At 38.2% G+C, this 27,165-nt stretch overlaps 1 protein-coding gene across 3 annotated transcripts in view; it reads left to right on the top strand.

The window, feature by feature from the left end:
• The window catches only part of MAP3K15 (mitogen-activated protein kinase kinase kinase 15), a 79,071-nt gene that overhangs the window by 2,697 nt on the left and 49,209 nt on the right, over nucleotides 1-27,165 (top strand). For all 3 annotated transcript variants that reach the window (XM_023532334.1, XM_023532333.1, XM_023532332.1), the window contains exons 2-6: nucleotides 6,102-6,241; nucleotides 8,522-8,545; nucleotides 19,590-19,783; nucleotides 22,769-22,937; nucleotides 24,800-24,906. In XM_023532334.1, the coding sequence (XP_023388102.1) occupies nucleotides 6,102-6,241; nucleotides 8,522-8,545; nucleotides 19,590-19,783; nucleotides 22,769-22,937; nucleotides 24,800-24,906 (634 nt within the window). The remainder of the gene's footprint in view (nucleotides 1-6,101; nucleotides 6,242-8,521; nucleotides 8,546-19,589; nucleotides 19,784-22,768; nucleotides 22,938-24,799; nucleotides 24,907-27,165) is intronic.

Here is a 27,165-nt window from a genome sequence, read left to right as displayed (position 1 = left end):
GGTGGTGGTGGTGTATGTGTGTGTGTGTATGTATATGTATAGCAAGCCTCTATTAACAGTCACCTTCCTTCTGGTTGAGTGTGAGGGTTCAGTCAGCCAGAAATCTTGGGCTTTCAATTCCAGAGCTACGCGACGGGGATTTAACCTTTTATTGCTCTGGGTCCAGATTGCCTAGAAATTTTGGTTGTACCATGTACCTCTGGTTGACCTTGGCCTGGTCTTGAATACATCATTTCTCGGTACATCATTATAACTAACATTTTTTTTATAGGTTTGATAAAGATTATACACACCTCCAGTAAGTGGATTTATGGAGTAAACAGATGACCCTCCCCATCACCTCTCTCGGCTTCCTGATTTCTACCACTCAGTTTTTTTGGCATCTCCACACAAAAGATATGGATCTGTCATTTTGCTTCCTTCGTAAAAAGTTCTAAAACCACAGCTGTCCAAGTATGGTAGCCACAAGTTTACATTTCAACTAGTCAAAAAATCAAATAAAGCCAGTTCCTGTTTTATACTAGCCACATTTCAAGTGCTCAATAGGCACAGTGAAGAGAGCATTTTCCTCATCGTAGAAGGTCCCATTAAACAGTGATATTCTAGAAAAATGCTTGTGGGGGAGGGGAACTATTGAACTACCCCAAGGGTATTCTAGGGAGAATCATAAATGTGAAATATAAGTACTTCTTATCTCCTGTTCTCATAACAAGTCAAAGCTGGTTACATGTCACCAGTGCCTGGGTGATTTGATGGTCTGCAGGAGAGCCCCAGGCAGGCCTTTATCCTAAGCAAGAAAAGTAGAAGCTGTTGTGAAAGAAAACTGCCGTGGGCTGAGAGAGGTAGGAGCAGCTCGATGGCTTTTTTAAAATTGCGGTAAAATATACATAACTAAAAATTTGTTGTTTTAACCATTTTAAGTGTGCATTTCAGTGGTATAGTAACTACATTTGCAGTTATGTAATCATCACCAATATTCATCTCCAGAATGTTTTCATCATCCCAAACAGAAACCGTACCCCTTAAACAATAACTTGCTATTCTTCCCTGCCCCCACAGCCCCTGGCAGCCACCATTCTGCTTTCTGTCTTATGAATTTGCCTGTTGTAGATACTTCATGTAAATGGAGTCATACAGTATTTGTCCTTTAGTGTCTGGCTTCTTTCACTTAGCATAATATCTTCAAGGTCCATCCATGTTGTAGCTCATATAAGAATGTCCTTTTTAAGGCCAAAGGATACTCCATTGTGTGCGTGTACCACATTATGTTAATCAACGCATCTTCGAATGGGCATTTGGGTTTCCACCTTCTGGCTATTGTGAATAATGCTGTAATGACCTTGGGTATATAAATGTCTGCTTTCATGTAGAATTGTCAGGTTATGTGGTAATTCTATGTTTAATTTTTTGAGGGATGTCCCATTCACTTTTAGCAGAGGACCAGCTTTTATTTTATTTTTTAGCATCCATCATCCATCTTCAAAGATGAGAGTCTTGAATTCAGTAGAACTATCAAATTTAACAAGTGAAAGTCAATCACTTGGTTGCTTCTCGTATTTGGAGAATAAAATGTCTTTTTTTTTTTTTGGATATGCTTTTATTCCTTTTGTTGAAGTGCCTATTTCTCCACTTTAACAGAATTTATTGTCATGGCTTTAGCTAACTTACTGTGTGTGTGGAGTATATTTACACAGAGCAGCTTCCTCTCCCTGTTTAAGTTTTTGCTGTGTCTCCCTCCTGCAGGTCCTCTGTATGTGAACCTATCAATGAGTGAGACATCCCGCAGGAAGGAAAACTGTAACTGTCTAATGCTTTCTCAAACATTTAACCATGGAAGCTCTGTTCTCCCAGGGTGCTGTAATTGAATATACTTACCATACTGTCAAATCTTAAACTGAGATCTGGTCCAGTAGAATACAATACATTTATCTTCTGGAAGTGTACCATATTATTGATTAGGTTTACTCTCAAGTTAGTTTGGTGGTTAGTTAATGACCAACCTAAATTAGGGCCTCCATCTGTATGCTATTTGCTACCTTCTTGAGTTAGCTAGTAACTGATTGGAGTTTGTAGAGGTGCCTCCTGTCCAGTAAATCTGGGTTCTGTTGCTTTTAGGTAGCTTCTGGATGGCCAATGTTGTCACAAGTCCAGTGAAATATTTTTAAATGTCTTTGACAGGAAAATTATTCTAAAATCTAGTTCTTTTCATTTAGACACAACCAATTTTACTATATTCATTCTTTTTTCTGCTGAGAGTGGGATAGATTTACAGATAACCTAGAATATAGTTAAGACTTGCATGAGCCAGTACAGTCACAGAATTAGTACATGGTAAATCATTTGCCATCCTATCATTTCATTGAATGGTGCTTTGCTTTAGAAATCAAATACTATAAAACCACACTAGAAAATTGTTTTATTACTTATAAAACATTTCACAAAAACAACGTTTAAGAGATAGTGTTCAAAAGTTTTAATGAACTAAAATTCAATACATCATTCATCTTATTTCATATTAGCATGTAGTGAGTTAATTGTAATTGAGCCTTAAGTTGTTTGAAGGGCACTTTGATTTTAAATTCAGATGCTTTTTTGCTAAGAGTAGATTTTAACAGAAGCCTTGGCTTTTTGCAGTCCCTGATGTGGTATCACTTCTTAAGGTTTGTTAAACCGAGATAGGTGGAGTGGGTGTGTGGTCCTTGATCAAAGAGAATGATTTATTCTCTACAGGCTGTCAGTGGAAACTGGAAGGTAGTGGTTTCTGGGAACACAGGATACATTTGTGAATGAAAATCTGAATTTTATCTCTTTTTATCTGTGATCTGTTTGTCTAAGATTTAGTTTGATAAATAAATGGTTTGTCCCCAGGCGGCTCAGTTTCAGAAAGTGAGTCAGGAAAGTAGTAAGCCTCAGGGTGGCCCTGGGGAGCACAGGCCTAGCTTGGCCAAGTTCCAGCCCTGACTGTCCTGCCCTAGCTTCATGACCCTGGATGAATCTGTTACCCTCTCTGAGCTTTATTACACTTCCTGCGGAGTGGAGCTGACCCCTACCCTACCTGCCTCACAGGGTGGTTTTGAAATTTAACAAAGATGTCTGTGGAAGTGTTTTGTAAATGGCAGAGCAAGTGACCATGGTGATGATCGAAGCTTTAAGATAATTTATAATGTCTTTAGGGAAAAAGAAACCCTCGATTCCTCATACATAATAAAAATTCCAATCTGGTGTTTTATCATATTTAGCATTATAAATCTGCTAAATTAGTATCTTAGAAGTTCTAAAACTAAGCTGGTTGAATATTGTTATGGTATAAATCCTCCAGGTAAACTCAGTCTACTGGCTGGAGTGACAAATGTCAGGCAAAAAATGTAAATTTTGGGTTTGAGATAATTTTCCTATTGAACATGAATTACTCAGAATTGCTTTTGAGTAGCAGTATCAATGTGTCCTGTGTTAATTAGGCACCGAGAAGTCTATCCCAACTCTGGGTGGAGCCATGGAGGGGCTCCTCAGTGGAGGTGATGAGGCCATTGTACAGGTCCCAGCAGAGAATGTTGAGAAGGCAAAGGAAATAAGGAACTTGTGTTGCCAGGTTAAAACTTAATCTACCTACTCAGTGATAAACTACTCCACCAAGTTGTAGATTTCCTATGAAAATGGCTTGCATAACTTGGAGGCTGCTGTCCTTCATTCCTGCCTGTTGTCCCTTCCCATCCTTCTCCTTCGTCTTCTTCCCTTTGCTTCCTTTCCTTTATTAACTAATTATAGCAGTCCCCATTGCTGTGAAATTAGTATCTATGTCACTACTTCTTAATAGCATCTCTAGAAAACACATTTTTTTTTGAGTAGGTAATAGAGTCCAGGGAACAATCATATAGGAAGAGTGTCTATTAAGCTGCAGTATGATTTTTGACTCCAAGCAAATATCTGTGGGGAACAGTTATTTGTTTGAGACAGATTTACCAGGCTTGGTTGAAAATGTTTCCTCAGCATATCGATTTGTCCTTTCTTGAGCAGCAAGCTCTAAAGGGTAAATTTGGATATGTTAGTTTCCTATTTAAAACCCCTCATGATTATTTTTTGAAAAAATGTTTTAGATGAAACATTGATACTATGGTTATTTATTTTTCTTTGAGTTCTCACCTTTTAGTGACACATAATAAAGTATTTGGGGATGAAATTATATGATATCTGGGATTTGCTTCAAAATAATGTGGAAGGGTGGTGTGGATGGCAGTAGAGATGAAACAAGGATGGCCGTGAGTTGATGATTGTTGAGGGAGGTAAGGAGCGGTTATGGGGGTTTCATTATACTATTCTGTCTACTTTTAGATATGTTTATAATTTTACATAATAAAATTTAAAAAACCCTACCATAGGTTTCCCATTGCCCCAAGGTAGAGTCCAGCCCTCTTAACATGGCCTTCAGGCCCCGTCCACCTGGCACATACTAACCCTTCCAGGTTCACCTTCTCAGGTGTTATGGTTCCATGAAATTATTTGTAGTGGCCCTAACATCTATACCTCATCTTACTTCCAGCCTTTTGTACTTGCTGTCTTCACTCCCTATAACATTTTTCCTTCCCTTTGCACCACCTCCCCCGCCATCCTCACTGTGATTTGCCTGCCTAATTCTTATGAACCCTCAGGTCCCAGACAACATCACTTCTTCCAGGCCTTCCCTGAACACCCTCCACCAGAATGTGGGTTAGGTACCTTCCCACAGGTGCTTCTGTTGCTGTTTCCCTCGCTTTAGCCCTCCTCACAGTAATTCTAACCACCACATCCTTCCTGTCATCCCTGTTGTATTATAGGCTTTTTTGAGGAAAGGGATTATGTCTCATTCACACTTCTATCCCAGTACTCAGTACAGTGCCTGACATATAGCAGGTAATCCATAAATTAGAGAGTAAAAGGTTTGGCCTCAGGTCCCAGAGAGTCTCTGTGCAGAGCCAGTTGTACCTGGTGCTGATGCGACTTCTGCATGCTGCCTGGTTTCTTCACACCTGTTTACCTTGCCTCTGTTCTGTTTCATTGGGATTTTCAGTGACTTCTTGTGAGTCATAGCAGTGCAAGCATAAGTTTAGACATTACTTTCCAAAATCTCTACATGTGGTAGGGAAGGTCTAATCAAACTTGGAGCTTTAATACTCTCAAAAATGATGAGTTTTGAAATAGTGTTCAGTACTACTAAGAAATTTAAACGTGCTCATTATCTATGTGATATGTTGTTCCCTGTTTTGAATAGGTCTCTCTAGTAAACAGCTCCAGTGGCATTTGATCTTCATTGTCAAGTTGATGTCAGACATGTGAGCCAGGAACATGGCACAGGAATGTTATTACAGCAGTTTGAAATAGGAAAAAGAAAAAAAAATGAACACAATATCTCTAGACAGGATGGATAAAGAAATTGACATCTGTTCATCATATAATGGAATGCTATGCTGAAGTGGAAATGCATGAACTAGAGCTAGACAAAAAAATTGGTGGTGTCACACCAAAAACAGCATGTCGAAGAATACATATGATGTGATGCTATTTGTATAAAGTTCAGAGACATGCAAATCTAAACAATATACTGTTTAGGAATTCATATGTTATAATAATATGTAATCTGCATTTACATATATGCATTTATATGCAGGGAACTGGTAAATCAGGACAGAGATGTTCCTCAGGCAGGAGGGAGGAGATGTAATTAGGAAGTGTCATGTGGGGCTCTGACAGTACAGATAATGCTGTGTTTTGGGCTGTATGGTTTTTCATTTTATTATACTTTATACTTCTTATATAAGCTAAATATATTTCTGGATATGATATATTTCCTAATAAAATAACATTAAAAATAAATCCATCAGCAATTTTTAAGTGAGGCTATATTTCCAGCATTTGAAGAAGAGATTTTTTTTTTCTTTTTTTAAATCTTATTGCTTTTCTGGAATTCATGGGGTAATTTTAATCAAATCACCCTTCACTTGTGCTTTGCCTAAAGGTTCATGGTAGAAATACAAGTTACAGTAGCTCCCCATTGGTGTTCATCAGGAAGTGGGTTAAGTAGACAGAACACCTCTCTCCTTGACACCCTTTCTTCTTGTTCATCTCAGATGTTGCTGTGGTGGACATGAATGATGTCTCCAGACAGCCTTCGCTCTTCTACCATCTTGGAGTTCGAGAAAGCTTTGACATGGCCAATAATGTGATCCTGTACCATGACACCAACGCTGACATTGCTCTTTCATTGAAGGTAAAGGGAATTGTTCACCTTCTCTTGAATATTCGATAGATGATTGTGCAATTCTTTCCTTCCTACCACAGATTCTAGCTCACACAGATGACTTCCCGGCCACTGTGTGAGCATATGTGATACAGATGTGCATTTGCAGGCAACTTGAATGTTTCCAGGCTCATTAGGGAAGTGAAGCCAAAACTCCTGTTCGTTTCCGTTGACGCAAACATACCACTCTAAATTCTTTCATGGACAATTTGATCCAAACCTACACATTAAAAAAATCATTTCTCAACTTGGATAATAATAAGACAACATTTAACAGTTACCAAAATGGGCAGAAAGTTTTAGCATAGATATAATTAGTATTTAATGTTATTTTTTACCCCAGTTTAAATCAGAGCAGAACTGAAAGATTGTGTGTTCATGCACAACTCAGTAATTATTGAGAATTTTTAAAAATGTATTATTGCAAATTTAATACAAACGCTTTTTTGGATAACATAGTACTTTAAAAATGTGCATATTTGTAAAATGTGAATGTCTAAGGTGAGTTACTACAAAATTCAGTTAATAAATTGATATTGTTGAATATCCATTTTTTGAGGAATATTGTTGAATATCTTAATGTTGGTCAGACAGTCCTGATCTCTGTTAAGTCATTTCAGGAATAAAAGATTAGTTTATTGACAGCAGTGTTATTCAACCTTGATTGCACTTTAGAATCACTTGGAGAGGTTTTAAATATCCCAGTACCCAGGCCACACTCCAGACCAATTACATCACAATCTTGAAGGGATTTTTTAACCTCTCAAATGTGCATCCAGGGGTGAGAACCAGTGGTTCAGAGTTAACTTTCACAGACATCATTTCTAAATGTCTGGCACCCTTAGCATTAAAAATCAGTAGTATATAAATAACAGTTTTGTGATAGACATTTTTGTTTTTCTTTTTTTGAAAATACGGTAAAAACCTTTTATTTTACTGAGCCATTTGAGAATAAGTTGCCGACATTATGTCCATCACAATTCTAATAGTTTAGTGTGGTGTTTGTGTTTCTTAAGGTTTACTATTAACCAGATTTTGAGGGGCTCTTTAATAATTTGGGATTATTTTCTGGTAGAAACACCACCTGCTTCAGATATGTAATATGATACATGTGTTATATATCACATACACTTTATGTGTGTGTGTGTCCTATAATTATAGCACAGCACTATATTTTAAGAAGCCATATGACATCGAAAGAAGAAACTATTTTATTATCATACTGTACATTGTAGAATAGTTTCTTAAAAGGCTATAAGCCAATCTCAATTACTTTAGATATTTAGATACTAATTTTCTTTTACTGATTTTCACTAAGGTAGTTTTTCTTGGAAATATTTAGAATTATAAAATATGAAAGTATAGATTATTAAGCTATGTTTTGATGAGAAACATGAAATTATAGTATATGTTTTCCAATTCAATAAATTTTTTTCTCAGCTGTGTCTTAATGAACTCCTCTGGAAAGGCCTATGACCTAGATAAGTTTTAATTTTTAATGATACAGAAATATATTTTCTAAAAGGGAAATGGGTAGTCAGTTATATCTGATACCATAAGAAGCAATCTGCGCTTCTCATCAGATAATAGAAATCTCAGAACATGTAAAACACGGAACAGCTGTTTAATTATGTTTTCCTTTTTGGCAAATGTTGGCTTGCAGGTTATAAATGATACAGTTGAGGGCTGCATAACCATTATGCTAAGTTAACTGACTAAAATCATGGTCATTAAATTTGAAAATTCCTAAACACTTATAGTAAGGTGTCAGGAATCCTTCAGGAAACCAGCAACACTCCTCCTGTAGGAAGGCTGACTGCAGAAGTGGCCTTGTAGCCTTCACATTGATGAGTCAAGAAGAGGTTCAGATACCATGGGGCTTCCCATGCACTTTCTTGCTGTCCCTGACATTCTTTACTAGGAAGGTGAGGTGTAGGACATTCCGAGACCCAAACCTGAATTTCAAACTATCTTGGTACAAAAGCATTGCCACTGCTGTGGGAAAAGCCTTATAACTATTTATGCCCCCAGTAGTTCCAAAGGTAACCAATTATGATAAATTTTCCTTAGAAGATGAATTTTACAATTCTCTGAGACTCATCCTATTTGAAGCTTTTTGCAGGGAGAGGTTTCAAATGATTAACTCTTGCTCTAATTGGGTTCTGGATGATGAGTTGGGACGAAGTACTTGATTATGGAAATGAACTATTTTGGAAAAAAGCTATATTCACCTTTTCTTTTTCTTTTCAGGAAGTGGTAACTCAGAAAAACCAAGTAAGTATTATATTTTCATACTTTTAACTTTGTAAATATAAACATGTAAAATGCTTGCCTGAAAATCCCACAGGACCTCTCTGGTCCATTTTGAGTTCATTTTTGTTTCTGGTGTAAGGTGTAGGGCTCCAATTTCTTTCTTTTGCATGTGGATATCCAGTTGTTACAACAGCATTTCTTGTAAAGGCTATTCTCTTTCCCTATTGAATGGTCTTGGCATCCTTCTCAAAATCAACCCATCATAAATGTAAAGGTTTATGTCTGGACTTTCAATTCTAGTCCATTGATCTGCATGTTTACCCTTATGCCAGTACCATGATGTTTTGATTACTGTAACTTTATAGTAGATTTTAAAATTAGAAAATCTGGTTCTTCCAACTTTGTTCTTCTTTTTCAGTGTTGTCTTAGCCATTTGGGGCCACTAGCAATTTCATATGAATTTGAGAATCTGCTTTTTCATTTCTACAAAAAATGCCATTGGAATTTTGATAGGGATTGTATTGCACTGTATATTGCTTGAGCGTTATCAACATCTTAGCAGTATTAAGTCTTCCAGTCCAAAAACACAGGATATCTTTCCATCTATTTAGGTCCTTTATAATTTTTTTTCAGCAATGTATTGTAGTTTTCAACAAGTCTTTCACCTTCTTGGTTAAATATATTTACAGATATTTTATCCTTTTGAATGCTCTTGTAAATGAAATAGTTCTCTTAATTTCATTTTCAGGATTGATTTAAAAGATACTTTTCACAAAAATCTTTAATATTTATCACATTTTACTTCATTATTCATTATTTGATTAGAGTTCCATAAAAATGATTTCTTTTTCATCCAGTTTTAAATTCTTATGCTATTTTCTACTGCTTTAGAGTTAACAAAGATAACCACTTTCAGCATTTTATCACTTCAGAAAACGTGTTTATATGATGAAAGATCAAGGTTTTCCCTTTATGAAGACAAGAGTAAAAATAATGGCCACCCTGAGAGACTATTCAACCTTCGAACTTTCTGGTATTATGTGATTAGTGTGCATAGTCCACAGGTATTCTTTAACTTTGTTTTAATTTTCCTTTGTGAAAATAACCATACCTTCAAAGTTATGGTATATTTTGCAGGTTGATTTCCCCCCTGGAAGTCGCCTCTGGGACTGAGTTTAGTGAACAGGAGATTTATTAAGGAGTGCCCTTGGGTTCAATGCTGAGGAAGAGGAGGGAAGGAAGCAGGAGTGAGCAGAGAGAAATCAAGCTGGAGTGCAGGCTCAATGACAGCCTTGGTAGACCCCATGGGGAGCTCTGGATCTGGAATGGCCTGAGTTGAGATGAGATGGCCAGGCCTTTATACTCCTGCATTCATCCCTCATGGGAAGAAATGTGACCTGGCGTGAGGTACTCTCTGCAACTGAGGCAGTTCCAGAAAGGGCTGACAACAGGGGCTGATAGCTGCAGCACTCCCAGCAGCTGGGGCAACACATTCTTCCTTGAAGGAGGGTCCGGGTGTGTGCCTGAGAGTCCACCATATTATAATCATTTCATTTGAGAAATATAGAAATCGTATATACCCCAAGACTACGGAATGTATCTCTAAGTCTGGGAGGCACAGAAATAATTTTTCTATTAAATTGGTGGGTAACTACTGGAAGCTATATGTAGCCTCACCAGAGAGGAAACATAGGGACATACACTTTCCATGTCCTCCAGGAAAATTACTAGGAGAAGATGAGATATTCCACCCAATACTTATAGAAGAAATTGTTAAAAAGTACACTATACCTTATTTTCATTTGTCTTGTCCTAAAAACAGAGTTCATGGTTTTTAAAAAGCAGACTTAAATTTCCAAGCTTGCATCATGTTATGAAAAAACACCTTATTAAAAAACTAATCTAGTTCTCGACCCCTGAACTAGACTTTTCTGGAAAGCCAGTCAGATTTAATAGAAACTCATTTCTCCATTCAAATAATTATCTCTATAATCCCGAAAAATTGGAAATTCTTTGAGAAACAGACATGGCAGTATTGGGTATATTGTCTACAATATTGGAAGTTTTTTTTACCTGGTTTACAACCACTTTTAGGCCTGGAGTTTAGAGTAACAGAATTTCTTCTGGTCTTTTCTTCCTGCCTTCGATTTTTCATTTTGCTATGGGCTGGGATCTAAAATTATCAAAGATGATATAGATTGCTTAGGGCACTTCGATGAAAGGACAATTAAATTTTTTTTCTATATCCGTTGGGATTTTCTGAGTTCAGAATCAGAATTTTTATCATTTTCATTAGTGAAGACCCAATTTCAAACAAGGCTGTGTCCCATAGTAGATGGAGAAGAAAAATTTTATTTTGCACATGGAATGTGATTTATATAAAAATCTCTGCCCTTCGAATATTTATTTCACTTGTGTAGCTATTTTTGATTTCTACCTCAACTTAAATTCTCTGTTCAAATCTTTTGTTCTTCCCCCCACCCCATGCCTGTTCTTTTTTAAATTGGAGTACTCTGGAGATGTGAACCACAAAACTTTTCTCTGTACCTCTTGATTATCTCAGGAGTAATGTCACATTTCACAGGGCCAATGTCAGAACCAAAATATAAATATTTAATTTCTCCTACCAACTAAGTCTTTGGTGTCCCATGATACCCAGTTATTTCCTTTAAATTGAGATAGAATTTACATACCATAGTAGTCACCATTCATCCATATGTTTGTGTTGGGTATTTTGCATATCATGGCTTTCTTTAATATTTCAGAATTAACCTGGAATGGCAGTTAGTGATAAGGATTCTGGGAAGGGATGGCGGGGGAGCACATGAGATTTTTCTGGCTCTGTGGTTATGTGTGGGCCATTTGGTTAATCTTGCTGGGTCTCGGTTTCCTCATCTATAAAATGAGATAATTAATCACGTGATTACTGCGATTTATACCAGCTCCGAAATAATTCTGTGACACCATAGCCATTCAGTTGTTTGAACAAAGCAGATGGACTACTGCAGTGGTTCAGTTGGCACTACATGACATGTTTTCAGCAGGAATATCTTCATTTATCTTTAAGCTCCACAATAGCCTGATTATCTAGTTGAAATTGTTATTCAGCTTTTGTACACTTGTTCCTCTTGTGACCAGACAAATGTAGAAAAGTAGCAATGCAGAATGCTATTTGCATTGATCTTAAAAAAATGCATTTCCCTGATTGCACCTGTGCTGATTTTTAAAAATTGTCCTTTAAATGACTAGACAAAGAATTATATCTATTAGGCTTAAACCTTGTAATCGCTTTGGAGTGGCACCCCACTTAGATTTTCTTAATAAATAGACTTTGTCACACATAGTCATGTTAAATAATTTTTTAAAAAATTGCTGTCTCATATTCATTCACTTGCTCCCCAATTTTTCTTGGGAGCAATTTTCTGTGCTTTTTTAGTATCAGTTTTCACAAAGGATTTATAACCCTTTGCATTACAAGATAACAAGCTCCAAAGTACTACATTGTACGATCAAGCATTCAAGATATGCATTCTTCCCTAAGTGCTCAGAAATCAGTTTCTCTTGGGTAGTGTTAAACCACGTTCCATCTGCCTTAGATTTTTTTCCCCTCTTCTGACTAGGCCATTTGTTGACTGATTAAATGTTTGTATCATTATAAAAAATGTTATCTGGAAGGTCAAGTTGAAAGTCTCATTATGAAGTCCGTTGGGATAAATTTTTACATATTTTATTTGCTCCAAAGAATTAATATATAAAACTTGGGCTGTTATTGACCAGTTTTGCTACCTGCTGCTAGCCATAAATAAAAATAAGTGCTGGTGCAATGAGGCCCCTGTCTTGGCTTTAGACCCTTGGCCTTCTTGCAGAGGAGCCAGCTAAGGGGCAAGTCCTAAGTATCCTTGGTTAGTGGCCGTGATTGAACTCAGTGGAAAATTAGGTCGAGACCCTGACACACACTGTTCTTTCTGGGCTGTCCTGGAGAATCCAGGCAGCTGTAATTCATGGAAATACTCATATGTGAAGCCCACTGAAGAAACTGATGTTTTTGGGCTGCTGGTAGGAGGTTCTATGTGAAACATCTGCATAGAGTGCAGAGGAGGAGTTCTTAGATTTTGGGGGGCCATTGGACCCCTTTGTCAGTCTGGAGGAGCCTATGGACTCCTTTTCAGAATATATCTTAAAATGCTTACATAAATACAAAGGACTACAAAAGGGATCTTTTATACTGAAACACAGTTATCAAAATAGTTGTAAAAGTTGTATGTTATAATCTACATGCTTCTTTATTAATGTCTCTAATAAGAACAAACAGTCTAAAAACTACTATAATTTTGGAGTAGTGATGGGTATAAAATTATTTTGAGATATCTTCAGGAACTGTAATGTGATATGAAAACTTCTATAATTTCTGTTAATGACAAAGTCCTAGGGCCTGCTAAAACTAGGATGCGTTACCTACGTTTCTCTTTTTTTTTAATATTTTTTTAAATTACAGTTGGCATACGATATTATATTAGTTTCAGGTGTGCAACATACTGATTAGACATTTATATAACTTACAAAGTAATCACACCGGTAACTCTAGTACTCATCTGACACTATACATAGTTATTACAATATTGTTGACTATATTCCTTATGCTGTGCTTTACATCTCCATAACTATTTTGTAACTACTAATTTGTACTTCTTGATCCCTTCCCCTTTTTTACTCATCCCCCTCAACACCCCTCACATCTGTCAACCCTCAAAATGTTTTCTATGAATTCGTTTCTGTTTTGTTTGTTTATTTTGTTCTTTAGATTCCACATGTAAATGAAATCATATGTCATTTGTCTTTATCTGACTAACTCCACTCAGCACAAGTACCCTCTCAGTCCATCCACGTTGTTGCAGATGGAAAGATTTCATTTTTTATGGCTGCGTAATAGTCCATTGTATATATGTACCACCTCTTTTTTGTCTATTCATCCATTGATGGACACCTAGGTTGCTGCCATATCTTGACTATTATAAATAATGCTGCAATGAACATATGAATTCACATGTCCCTTAGAAGTAGTGTTTTGGTTTTCTTAGGATAAATACCCAGAAGTGGGTTTACTGGATCCTTCATTGTCTCTTGTTATAGCCTTTGTTTTAAAGTCTGTTTTGTCTAGTATAAGTATTGCTACCCTAGACTTTTTGTTTGTTTCCATTTTCATGAAATATCTTTCCCCATGCCTTAATATCAGTCTGTGTGTCTTTTGATCCGATGTGAGTTTCTTGTAGGCAGCATATGTAAGGGTCTTGTTTTCTTATCCATTTAACCACCCTATCTTTTCATTGGAGCATTTAATCCTTTTTCATTTGAAGTGCTTGTTGATAGATAAGGAATTATTGCCATTCTTCATATTTTTGATTCATTTTTTTTCTTCTTAAGTCCCTCTAACATTTCCTGTAATACTGGCTTGGTGGTGATGAACTCTTTTTGCTTTTTTTTTTTTTTTCCTGTCTGAGAAGCTCTTTATTTGTCCTTTGATTCTAAATGATAGCCTTGCTGGATAGAGTAATCTTGGTTGTAGGTCCTGACTTTCCATCACTTTGAATATTTTGTGCTAAGCCCTTCTGTCCTGCAAAGTTTCTGTTGAGAATTCCACTGTCAGTCTTATGGGAGCTCCCTTGTAAGTAACTAATTGCTTTTCTCTTGCAGCTTTTAAGGTTCTCTCTTTGTCTTTAACCTTTGGCATTTTAATTATGGTGTGTGTTGGTGTGGGCCTCTTTGGGTTTTCCTTGTTTGAGACTCTGCACTTCCTGGACTTGTATGTCTGTTTCCTTTACCAGGTGAGGGAAGTTTTTAGTCATTATTTCTTGAAATAGGTTTTCAATTTCTTGCTTTCTCTCTTTTCCTTCTGGTATCTCTGTGATACAAATGTTGGTATACTTGATGTTGTCCCAGAGGCCCCTTTAAAGCAGCGGTCCCAACCTTTTGGCACCAGGGACCAGTGCTTCCATGAGAATCTAACTCCTGATGATCCGAGGTGGAGCTGAGGTGGTGATGCTAGTGCTGGGGAGCAGCTGCAAATACAGATGAAGCTTCTATCGCTCGCCCGCCACTCACCTCTTGCTGTGTGGCCCAGTTCCTAACAGGCTGCGGACCGATACCTATTCGCAGCCCAGGGGTTTGGGACTCTGCTTTAAACTATCCTCATTTTTTTGGATTCTTTTATCTTGTTGCTGTTCTCATTGAGTATTTTCTGCTACTTTATCTTCTAAATTGCTGATTTGATCTTCTCCATCTGATCTGTTAATTCCTTCTAATGTATTCTTCATCTCAGATATTGTATTCTTCATTTCTGACTGGTTCCTTTTATTTTTTTCCATCTCTGTTTTTATGTTTTTGTTTTTATCTCTTTGTTAAAGTTCTCACTGAGTTCATCTAATTTTCCCCTAAGTTCAGTGTTTTGAACTCTGCATCTGGTAGATTGTCTCCATTTTGTTTCATTTTTTTCCTGGAGCTTTGGTCTGTTCTTTCAATTGGGGCATGTTTCTTTGTCTCCACATTTTGGCTGCCTCTCTGTATTTGTTTCTAGGTATTAGGTAGAGCTACTAGGTCTCTTGGTCTTAGTAGAGAGGCCTTATGTAATAGGTGTCCTATGTGGTCCAGTGGCACAGTCTGGTCACCTGCGCTGGATGTTCCAGGTGTGTTCCTTTTCATGGGTTGTGTGCGTTCTGTTGTAGTTGAGCCTTGGTTGCTGTTTGCATGTCAATGGGAAGGATTCATCCTCAGGCTGATCAATTGTGATGACTGGCCGGTGACTACAGTGGAGGAGCCATTGTGCAGGGGTTGATCCCACAGAGCAGGATTCACTTTAGCAGGGCTCTGGTGACTTCTCAGTCAGCCCTTTGGATGTGTCATCCTTGGATGTGATCTTGGGTAGTGCTTTGGCTCATACTGAAGCCGGCCACTGGGCATGCAGGTAGGTGGTGCCTCCTGGAAGGGCCTCCACTCAGGCCATGTTTAGCTGCAGCCTGTATCATGCCCGGGGCCACCTGTCATGAGCCACCAAGCAATCTGCAGATGGCTACCACCCATGCTGGACTTGGGTGTACCTCAAGAGGCAAACCACTAACCAAGGCCAGCTGCCACTAGTGCCAAGTTTGATGCTGCTCTACAAGAGGTATGGAGCACACTGAGACCAGATGCTGCTTGTTTAGGTTTGAAAACCTTAGATTTTAGTAAAGCCTGAAGCATGAGTCAAGACAGGCCATTTGTATGGAAAAGCCACTGGAGATGGCCTGAGTGGGCCCAGTTTGGGAGGGATGGTGTCTCAGGGAATCACTTGGGCAGGGAAACCAGTATTATGTGGAGATTCATATAGTGGCCGCCCAAGTCTGCAGGCTGGAAGCAGAGAGGGCTCAACAAAGGAACAAAGGCCTCTGCTAGCACTTCTGTCTGGGAGAAAACTGCTTCTCCAGCCCTCACCCTGAAGCAGTTTCTCCCTGTATGTCCCTAGTGCCTTTTGAGCAGCTAACCCAGTTCTGGAGCTCAGAATGAGTGAGTCCGTCAGTGAGCAAGTTCACACACGGGTCCCTTAAGAGGAGTATTTGTGACTCCAGCCCCCCTTCATCTCACTCGGCCACAATCTTTGCTGTTTTGGAGAAGTTATGAGGACTTCTTTTCCTGGCACTGGAACTCTGGGCTGGGGGATTGATCTCAGTATGGGGCCGGGACTCCTCACTCCTCCGGGGGAACCTCTGGACCTCCACAGCCGAGATATTCTTCCCAATTCTCAATCACCACGTGCAGGTGTGGGATACTGGGCTCTGCGTCACCTAGGGTAGCGCTTCTGCTCTACGAGTGGGAACTGGATGGAGAAATGGAGCCCTGGTACTCTTGACCACATTTGCCTGAAATAGCACTTCTGTAACACAGGGCTGTAGTGAGTGAAAATGCTGGTGGCCTGGGATTCTCAGAGAGAAATTGTCACCCTAGACTGGAGATTGAGGGTGAGAGGGAGCCCCATGTACTTGGCTGTATCTACACAGAGAAAAATTTTCATCACTCTAGGCTGGAGGGGGAGGGAGGGGAGGAGCAGGTTATATCTCAAATGCTAGTCTCACTGTTCTTACTAAGATTTAGTCAGTTTTCTTGAATAAACATTTCTCTATTTGCTGTATGCTCTTAAGATAATTTATAGTGACTTTAGTTTTTTAAAATATTTTTTAAAAAGATTTTTGCCTGTTAAGATTTTTCTGGGGAAAGGATCTGAGGAGCTCCTCACATCTCCAGTCTGCCTCTAATTTTTTGAAAATAGCAAACTCCATTTCTTCAACGAAATGAAGTTTTACCTTATAGACTTCACTGATCCACACAGCCCTTTTCTTTCTCTTAGTCTGAAGTAGGAAGGCTTTTTACCATAAACTCAATCAATTTCAGATAGAAGAACAAATGGTTTCACTTCTGAGTGTATAAATGGCATTTAATTCAGCAACATGGCTTTCTTGTTATAGATAGGGAGAAAGTTGTCTCTAACGCACCCAAATCCTTACTTTGCTGGGCAATTTGAGTTTGTCTTTGAGAATTTGAATATATAACCAGGGAGGGAAGAGTCTTTGTTCCTCTGGTATAGACAATTCCCAGTGATTGCTAACAAGTAGCTGTGAGTCGTCTTCTCCCTGTTCCCCAATTATTCACACACTTGAATTTTTGCCACTTCTATTTATAACACATTGGCATTTGTATTTTGCTGGGTTTAGCCCTGTTGCCTACAGGGATATTCTTCAGCTGCTATTTTGCAGTGGAGTAAGTATTCTCAGAAAGTCCTATTTTCAGGAATAATGGACCATCGGGAAGTTTAGTGTAAGACAAAGGATGCCCCCCCACCTGCTTTTGTATGACCCGTGAGCTAAGAATGATTTTTGCATTTTTAAATGATTGGAAAGAAAGAGAAGACGAAGAATACTTCAGGACATGTGAAAATATGAAATTCAGATTTGTGTCCATAAATGAAGTTTTACTGGGACAGAGACATGCTCATGTGTTTATGTTGTCTATGGCTGCTTTCTTTCATGATACAGTGGCAGAGTTGAGTAGTTGGAACAGACTGTATGGCCTACAAAACCAAAAATGTTTACCATTTGAACTTTTACAGAAAGTAGGGCCTAAAAACATGTCTCAACAGAGTTATACATGCCCAGCAAAGTACAAAAGAGAGTTTCAGGACAATTATTTATACTTTGAGTTCAGATAGAAATGAGAATGCCACCTGTCTTTGTGTAAGTGAATCTTATTCAAAAGGAAAACTTAAAAATGCATGTCACATATGTTTTTGTAACTAGTTCCCCAATGTTGTAAGTTTTCCCAAGGCTTCTGTTTGATATGAGGTCATGATGTTCTGATAGTTTTCTCTGTAATTAATGAATTTATTTTTGATGTAGAAGAAGCTGTATCTCTTTTTTGACTTCTTTCTTGGAGAAAGTGTTTCCCAAGATAAGTCTGCATTATGCCAAATACCTAGACAACTTAATTAGTGTAGTTTAAAAAATTAAAGGGAAGAAGTCAGATGAATTATTTCTGACACCATATAAATTCTTTAAAACAGTGAAGAGATAGAAGTTAAAAAGTCTGAAATTTTAAGCTAGTTACTTTAAAAAAGTTTTATTATTAGTTTTAAATATACAGTACATTGGTTAGATGTTTATATAGTTTATAAAAAGATCCCCCTAATTGCCCTTTCTCTCCTCTGGCTCTTCACCTAGTCGTTACATTACTACTGACTACATTCCCTATGCCGTGCTCCCCATCCCCGTGACCATCTATCAACTGCTAATTTTTACTTCTTCAACCTTTCATCCCATTCTCCCATCCTCCCAACCCCCCTCCTCTCTGGTGGTCACCAGATTGTCCTCTATATTTATGACTCTGTTTTTGATTAGTTTGTTCTTTTTGTTCCTTAGATTCACATGTAAGTGAAATCATATGGTATTTATCTTTGTAGGACTTATTTCACTCAGCATAATAACCTCTAGGTCCATCCATGTTGTTGCAAATAGTAGTATTTCATTTTTTAATGGCTGAATAATATTCCATTGTATATATGAACCATAACTTCCTTATCCAACCATCTGTTGATGGGCATTTAGGTTGTTTCCATATCTTGGTTATTATTGTAAATTGTGCTGCCATGAACATGGGAGTGCATAGATCTTTACGAATTATTGTTTTGGTTTTCTTTGGATAAATACCCAGGAGAGCAATTGCTGGGTAAAAAGGTATATCCATGTTTAATTTTCTGAGAATTGGTGCAGCCACAATGGAAAACAGTCTAGAGGTTGCCAGTTGTTTTTTTTTTTATGGCAGTGTAGACAAAAGATTGATTATGATGTAAGAATGTCATATAAGAATGTATTTTAATCCTCCAGTGTGTTAAAAATCAAGCATTGACTTAATACTCTTTAAAGGTAGTGTTTATGCTTTACAAAGGATCAGTTTGTATTCAAGTTGTAATTATTCCATAGAAAAAAAGATATTGTTTTACCTGAGTATTACTTGACAATATAAAAATTTAAAAACATTTTTTAAAAAAATCTCTGAGAATAATCATTCTTATTAATATCTGCTTCATGCAAAAACAGTTTTTACTCTACAAAGTTTATAATAGTTTACCTGTGATTAAATTATCAAATAATATGGCCTTTCCATTGATGTTGAAAGAAAGAAAAATATGACTTTACATTGCAATTCTTGGTTATCAGTGGTTCAAATTCCCTCTATTTGGGGGCATGTAATAAAATGATATAATTTTTGAGACTTAAATCTCTGAAATCTCTACCAGAGTTCACAGACATACACAGATCAGTTTAGCATTTAAGACCAAATGTTTGCCATACATCCGTGTATTAGAGCTTGTGAAATTGAGTGCTTTCTTGTTTTGTGCCTAATAGATTCATAGTCATATTTCACAAGTTGTTGTCATACTCGGACATTTGCTCCGTCCCCGTCCCACCAAGTTCTACCGGCTCAAATCCATAGCTATGCTTCTGTATCAATTACTTTGTGAAACCTTTTTGTTTCTTTTTTCCAGGCATCTAGTGGAAATTATTACTTCATCCCGTACGTCATGACAACTAGCGCTGATTATTTTTGCTGCGAGAGTGACGCCCAGAGGCATGCCTCAGAGTACATACAGCCCAACTCAGATGCCGCCCTGGGTCCGCTGTGTGTGCCCCTGGTGGACAGGTTTATTAGCCTCCTGAAGGACATCCACGTGACCTCATGGTAATTCTCCTCAGCTGTCAACAACCCTGGGAGCCCTGCCACAGTCTTCCTTTCACATTCATGGAGGCAATACACCCTCAAAAGACCATAATACCCAGAGAATGGGGATCTTCCCGCCAATCAGTTTTAAGTCATCCTGGAATCCTTTGTTGTTCCTTACTACCTCACTAAATTGGACCATTGTAGTGTAGCCAAAAGAATAGAACTGGAGTTAGGAAGTCAGGGGTGAGCCTGTGTCTGGCCCCAACTCCATGTGTAACTTTGATAAATACCTTCTCTGTAGCCATTTTCTCATCTAGAAAATAAGGAAGTTAAGTCACTGATTTTTTTAATGCTCTTTCAACTCTGAGATTCTGTTTTAAGATCATTTATGAGGATGATTTCCATTCCCCTCTCCAATCATTTGTTGAGGTTGTGTGCCTCAGTAAGGTTATTCTGATCACAGGTTCTTCTGCTATAAAAGCCAAGATGCATTGAGTCCAGCTTAAGCCATCCTATGACATGTTCTTTGTAGATAGATGTTAGAGAAGGCGGGGAATACTGATTCAGAGGTAGGCAGGTTTGAGTTTGAATCCTGGCTCAGGAGATTCCTCGCTGTGTAGCCTTGTAAAAGTCAGCTCATTTCTTTGTACCTCGGTGCTCAAGAAACCATGCCTTAAAATGTTCTTATTCTGAAACTTGAGGGCAGAAAAATTATTTTATTTAACCAAAAGATCATTTTGCTTGCAGCCAATTTAAAGGATTTACTCCTGTCAGTAATGTCACAAGGGGGAGGATTGGTCCTTCCATAACAAATGAAAATCCGAAGCTGGCAAGCTGACTTAAAATGAAGTGCAAAGGACCGCGTGTCCCACTTTGACTCAAATCATGGTTCCCTGAGCTGTTGAGCATTGCTACTGTAGTATTGGAGTGAGGTACACACTTGTTAACAGTCTGCCCTGTTTTTCTATTCCATCACCTTTTCTCTAGATACAGAGTTTCTTCTATAGGCTTTATGGGAAAAAAATACTGGAAACCTAGACATATGTGACCACATGCCAACATAGAAAGCAATTGGGGAACTTTTTGTGGGACATTCCTGGAAAGCTTCATTCATTCACACCTTGTCTTATTGCACAATGCAACTATTGCAATGCAATTATTGCAACTATTGTCTTATTGCACAATGAATATTTTAGTGAAGTTTAGAGAGAAAGCTCTTCTAATATCATCTTCTCATGTCTGTTAAGGAGGTAGGTTACCTTGAGTCTGCCAGATGAGCAAGGTCTTCGCAAGAAGTGGACTCAAATTTGTTTCTCATTCAGTGTGTATATTTTTTATTAGGAAAACAACTCTTTTTATTTTATTTTATTTCAAAGGACTTGAAATACCTGTTAGTTGATTCCACCCCTTGAACTGACAGATACATAACAGTGGTTAGTGAGAAGGTAAATGGTACTTATAGTTTAAAACATCTATAATGAAGATGGCAGATAAGTTTTTAGCTCAAGTGCCAACTCTGATACATTGATAAAGGCTGCCTGGAGCCTTGAGCTGAAAAGGGATTGGAAGCCATTTCCAAGTTCACATTGATTAGCAACATCTTCCCTGGTTCCCAGAGGCAGAAATAGCTGCACATTTATTACATATATGATGTCCCCAAGCCATACTTAATTCAGTGTTTTGTTTATTTACTTAAAAGTTACTGTTCTTATTAGGTTTCTTAGTTTATTAAAACCATTTTTCAGAATTACCCTTGAAAACAAGACTTAAATATAACTTTTACTTGTCAAGCTAAATTAATAACACCATAATAGCTTCGACGCCTTTATCGTCCACCAAATAGACAATGGCTGTCACCCAACTTAATGACTCATTAGATTAATGATAGAATTTTAAACACTGGTAGAATCCATTGATTTGCTCATCATTGGGATGATTTGCAATAGACAAATAAGGAAAAAAAATTAAAGCAATGCTTCTCTTTCTGTAGACTGTTATTTAATTGAGCTTATCTTTTTAAATGAACAGCCTAATTTTACTCTCTATAGTCCACTCATTTCACCTACTTAATGGGTTGACAGTATTACTGCTTGGCAATGCCCAGTTGCCATAAAAAAATTACTTGGAAAGTGGGCAAGAAATTTAAATCAATCTATGGTCATTGCAAGTCAGCCCCTGTACAGCAAATTAGGTCATTTTTGAAGATTTTAAACCCAGTACCAGATCCTAGCACTGATTATTTGAGAGGCTATGGTGAGACATTCCAGTGTGAATTTAAATTGCTTTAAAAGTTTTCATACATTCCTATTATCATCTAGTTGCCCACATGAAGGAAGTTTTATGTTTTACATTAGAAAAGCATTCTGGCAATTGAAAATGACAAGGAGGCAGTGAAGGACAAGGGTGGCTATAAGCTTCCAGGCATGGCTTCTTGGATTGCTCATGGACACGTCCAGTTTCCAGCTCTCAACCAACTGCAAAAAGCTTAGTGATTACTAGCTGGGGACATCTGATAGATTCATTTTAAAGTTCTCTTTTTACTGTTTCATGGCTCTTGGAGTTTTTTGTTTGTTTGGTTGGTTGGTTTTTTTGTTTGTTTGTTTTTTTGGCTTTGTGATAATCTGTTCATAGTGGGGGAAATAACTATTCAAGTAAGATACCTTCTTGTCCTCTATGTGTTTGAAAAATACCAGAGGAAGTGGTGTGGGTGGGATGGGTAGAAGAAAGTCCTGTTTGTCATCCAAATACAGGTGGGTCAAGTTTGAAAATACTTTCAAGGTATTAATGAAATGATGTTACTATTCAGTGGTTATTTTCTGCAAAATGTGACTAACAAGTAGGACACGTCTCCTGTTTGCTGGTACAGGGAGGCTCAAGTCTGGGTGAAGCCCCCCCTGCGTTAGCTAAGTCATGTCAATGAGAACCAAGTTCATTTGAGCCGCTAAAGGAACAGAGTCATGGATGCTTGGAGATGTAACCAGAGGTTTTCATGTTTCCCTCTAGTGCTTCTTACAAAGAAACCTTGTTAAATGACATCTGGAGAGCTAGAGAGAAATACCACGGTGATGAGCTGGCAAAGGAACTGGCTCGGATCAGACTCCGCGTGGATGATGTCGAAGTTCTGACCTCAGACATCATCATCAGTTTACTGCTGTCCTATCGCGATATACAGGTATGAAATTTGCTTACCTGAAGCTAACGCATGCTGAGTTCTTCCTTGACATTAGGAATTCCTCATATGAAGTACTCTTACACTAGATGTGTGGTTAGATATCTGTTTTATAGACAAAATGGGTATGTGGCTAGGTCATAGGTCACCTAGCATATGTGTTGTGGCGGGCATATTGGAGAAGGTTTTGTCGTATCAGAAGGCCACTCCAACAAAATCTCATGGTACTGCTCACTAAAAAGAACTTAGATTTTCACAGGTTATGTGCACTTTATGCTAGGCATTGTTCCAAGCCCTTTGCAAATTCTAATTCATTTAATTCTCTTCACAAGCCTATAGGGTGTATACTCTATTATCCTCATTTTACAAATGAGAAACATGAGGCACAGAGAAGTTATGTGACTTACCCAAGGTCACACAGCCGTTGATAAAGTCAAGAATCAGACTGAGGCCACCAGCTGCATTGTCCTTGCTCATAACTCCTCTGCTGTGCTGCTTCCTTTAGGCCTTTGTCACTTCCTTCTTTGTTTACTATCACTTATCAGTGACAGAGCAGGAATAGCACATACAAGTCCAGGACCTAGGGAATGAAGGTATTTATTCCAAGACAAGCATCAGAGACATCTAGAGAGTTCTTGAGACAGAATTCGTGGGATGCAGTACCATGAAGGAAATCAGACATGTTTTCCCTCCAAGTATAATGCTGTTGAGCCATTTCTGAGGATGCCTTGTCTTCCCTTTGGAGGAACACCGGGAATGTCCCTTACGTGCAGAATTCCACAGATCTCCATATTGGAGATTGTTGGCCACACGTCTTTAAATCTAAATGAGAGAGACATCCAGTTATGACCTGAACCAAGAATATAGTCAACCACTAAGGAACTTATTATGCCCCTAGTGAGAAACAGATGTATCTAATTGATTTTAATAGCAGATGCTGTTAAGGAGTATGATAATGATTAAATTATGCCCATAGGACAAGAGAATGGGAATGGTCTTTTTTGAGGTCTTTCTTCTGGAGCTGCTGGCTTCCATCTGTCCTTGCCTTCACACATCTCTTTATAACCTTTCGTTGGGACTCTCGGGTTCAAAAGTGAGCCAGAAGCTGCTTGGAATACACTGCCTTCCCTTTCTTGGGCAACTGCTTCCAGGTGCAGAGGCACAAAACAGGCATCAGTGGGAAGTCCTCCTCTGCTAACTGTAGCTGGCTGTCAGCAAGTCAGCCAGTAACAGTGATTCTAAGCCTGGCTGAAAGGGTAGCAGATGGCACCACTCAAAGGGGACCCAGCTGATACAAACACGGTAGCAATTTTTCCTGGGGCAGTTATGCAGTTTAGAACAGTGGTTCTCAACTGGGGGATATGTGGCAGGGTCTAGAGACATTTTTGGTTGTCACATCCCAGAGGGGAGGGGAAAGTGCTACTGGCGTCTAGTTGGCAGAGCCAGGGATGCTGCTTAACATTCCACAGTGCACAGGACAGGCCCACAACAAAGAATGATCTGCCCCAAAATGTCAGTAGTGCCAAGGTTGAGAAACCCTGGTTTAGATGAATTCATTTGTTTTTGGCAAAATAGGAAAGGCTAGGATGTTTCCTCCTGTATGAGCCAAGTGACTGTAAGATTTCTTGTATGTTTATATCCAGCTCATTGTAACCCACAGCTGTGCTGGTAGTAGTAACTCTCCTGCATTCAAAACATGATAGCTTTTTCCTAGCTTCTGGGCTGTAAATAACTTCATTAAATGTTCTCTGTAGGGAAAGGCTTATACTGAAACACCTATGCTGTCTCATTTTTATAATTGTTCGGAAAAATCTCTGAAGATCTGTGATTCCTCTCTTTCTTACCTTGGGATCTCTTGCCAACAGGACTATGATGCAATGGTGAAGCTGGTAGAAACAGTGGAAATGCTGCCTACGTGTGATTTGGCTGACAAACATAATATTAAATTCCACTATGCATTTGCACTGAACAGGTAAGAATGATGATTATGTGTAGAGTTTTGAAACAAGCTACCTGTTAAATTCTGCTTCCTTCATTCGTTCAGTGCTCATTGAATATGAACTAGATTATATGCTCAATGCCAAGGTTATGAAAATGGGCAAGGCATGGTATTGGTCTTCAGAGGCTTCATCTTTGGAACATGTTCTAGCTGTGAGATTAGCCATGTAACTAAATTGCTCTAGCTCAGAACCATAATTGTCTTAATGAAGGTTTGTTCAAAGTGCTGTAGAAGCATAGCAGAGGGGGGAAGTCATTCTGCTTGGGAGTTTTCTGAGGTCTTTGGGCTAGGTTTTGAAGACTTAGCATGAATTAACTCATAGGTAGGAGAGAGAGTGTGGGATGGGAGTGGTGAAAAGGTCATTGCACTTGGCCAGAACAGAAATATACAATACAGTATTATTAATTATAGTCACCATGCTGTACATTACATCCCCAAGACTTATTTATTTTATAACTGGAAGTTCGTATCTTTTGACACTTTTCATTCTTTTTGCTCACCTCTCACCCTCTGCCTTTGGCAGTTTTCTTTTTATCTTTTTTTAGAATCCACATAAAGTGAAATCAGATGGTATTTGTCTCTCTCTGTCTGATTATCTCACTTAGCATAATACCCTCAAGGTCCATCCATGTTGTCGTAAATGGCAAAATTTCTTTTTTTTATAACTGAATAATACTCTATTGTGTATATATCATTTTCTTTATTCATCTATTGACGGACACTTAGTTTTTTCCATATGTTGGCTATTGTAAATAATACTTCAGTGAACATGGGAGTGCAAATATCTTTTCAAATTATTGTTTTTGTTTCCTTTGGATAAATACCCAGAAATAAAATTGCTGAATCATACGGTAATTTTATTTTTAATTTTTTTGAGGAACCTGCATTCTGTTTTCCATAGTGGCCACACCAATTTACAATCCCACCAACAGTACATGAGAGTTCCCTTTTCTCCACATCTTCACCAATACTTGTTATTTGTTGACTTTTTGATAATAGCCATTCTAACAGGTGTGAGGTGATAGCACATCATGGCTTTGATTTGCATTTCTCCGATGATTAGCGATGTTGAACATCTTTTCTCTGTCTGTGAGCCATCTGTATGTCTTTTTTGGAGAAACGTCTATTCAGATCCTTTTCCCATTTTTAAATCAGATTTTGTTTTATGTGGAGTTGTATGAGTTTTTTATATATTTTACATATTACATATTTATATATTTTTTATATATTAACCCCTTATCAGATAGATAATTTGCATGAAGAGTTTTGAGTAGAGGAGTGACATGATATATTACTTAGGGTTTAGCAGGATCACTCTGACTGCTACGTTAAGAAAAGATTTAGAGTGGTGAGGGTGGAAGCAGGAAATAATCGTGACTTGGACCAGAGTGGTAAATGCGAGAGTCATGAGGAGTATGCCAATTTTGGGTATGGTTTGAAATAAAAGCTAGCAGAATTTGTTGATTGAGTAAAGGGTTTTAGAGGAATCTAGCATGGCTCCAACATTTTTGGCATGAAAAACAGGAAAATGGAGTAGCCATTATTAAATAATGCGGAGAAGACTGTGACAAGACAGGTTTGATCGGACAGTGAAGAGTTTGGTTTTGGACATGTTAAGTTTGAGGTATCAGACACAAGTGAGATGTCAAGAGTGCACTTGGATATGCAAATCTGGAGTTTAAGGGAGAGCTTTGAGCTGGAAATAGAAATTTAGGAGTCATCAGAATGGTTTGAAAAATCATGACACTGGATGATATCAGTAAGGGATTTAGTATTGTTACTGATAAAGGGAAAGGTCCAAGGGTTTGTGTCTAGGCATGCTCCAGTGTTAAAAGATCAGGGAAATGAGTAGGAACCAGAAAATTAGACTAAGGAAAACCAGGAAAGCTTAGTGTCCTGCAAGCCAACTTAAGAAGGTGGTCCAAGGAGGAAGGAGTGGTTAACTGTCAAATGCTGCTGGTAGTTCAGATAAGACAAAGGCTGAGAATTGATCAGTGGATTTAGCAATGATACAGATGTAGTGAATCAGAATGTCCAAGATAAGAAACATGATGCCTGGATCTCATCTCTGGAGATTCTGATTTAATTGGTCTAAAGTGCAGCCTGGACACAAGGGTTTTTAAAATTCCCCAGGGCATTCTAATATGCAGCCAAGGATAAGACCTCACTATCTTAGATCATTCCCATCTCTTAAATTGTGCAATGGCCTATTGTCAGAAACAGATGTTGCTG

This window comes from Pteropus vampyrus, unplaced genomic scaffold (genome assembly GCF_000151845.1).
Source record: "Pteropus vampyrus isolate Shadow unplaced genomic scaffold, Pvam_2.0 Scaffold81, whole genome shotgun sequence".
Taxonomy (NCBI): Eukaryota; Metazoa; Chordata; class Mammalia; order Chiroptera; family Pteropodidae; genus Pteropus; species Pteropus vampyrus.
Note: the sequence above shows the minus strand (reverse complement) of the source record. Positions and strands in the feature narration are given on the sequence as shown.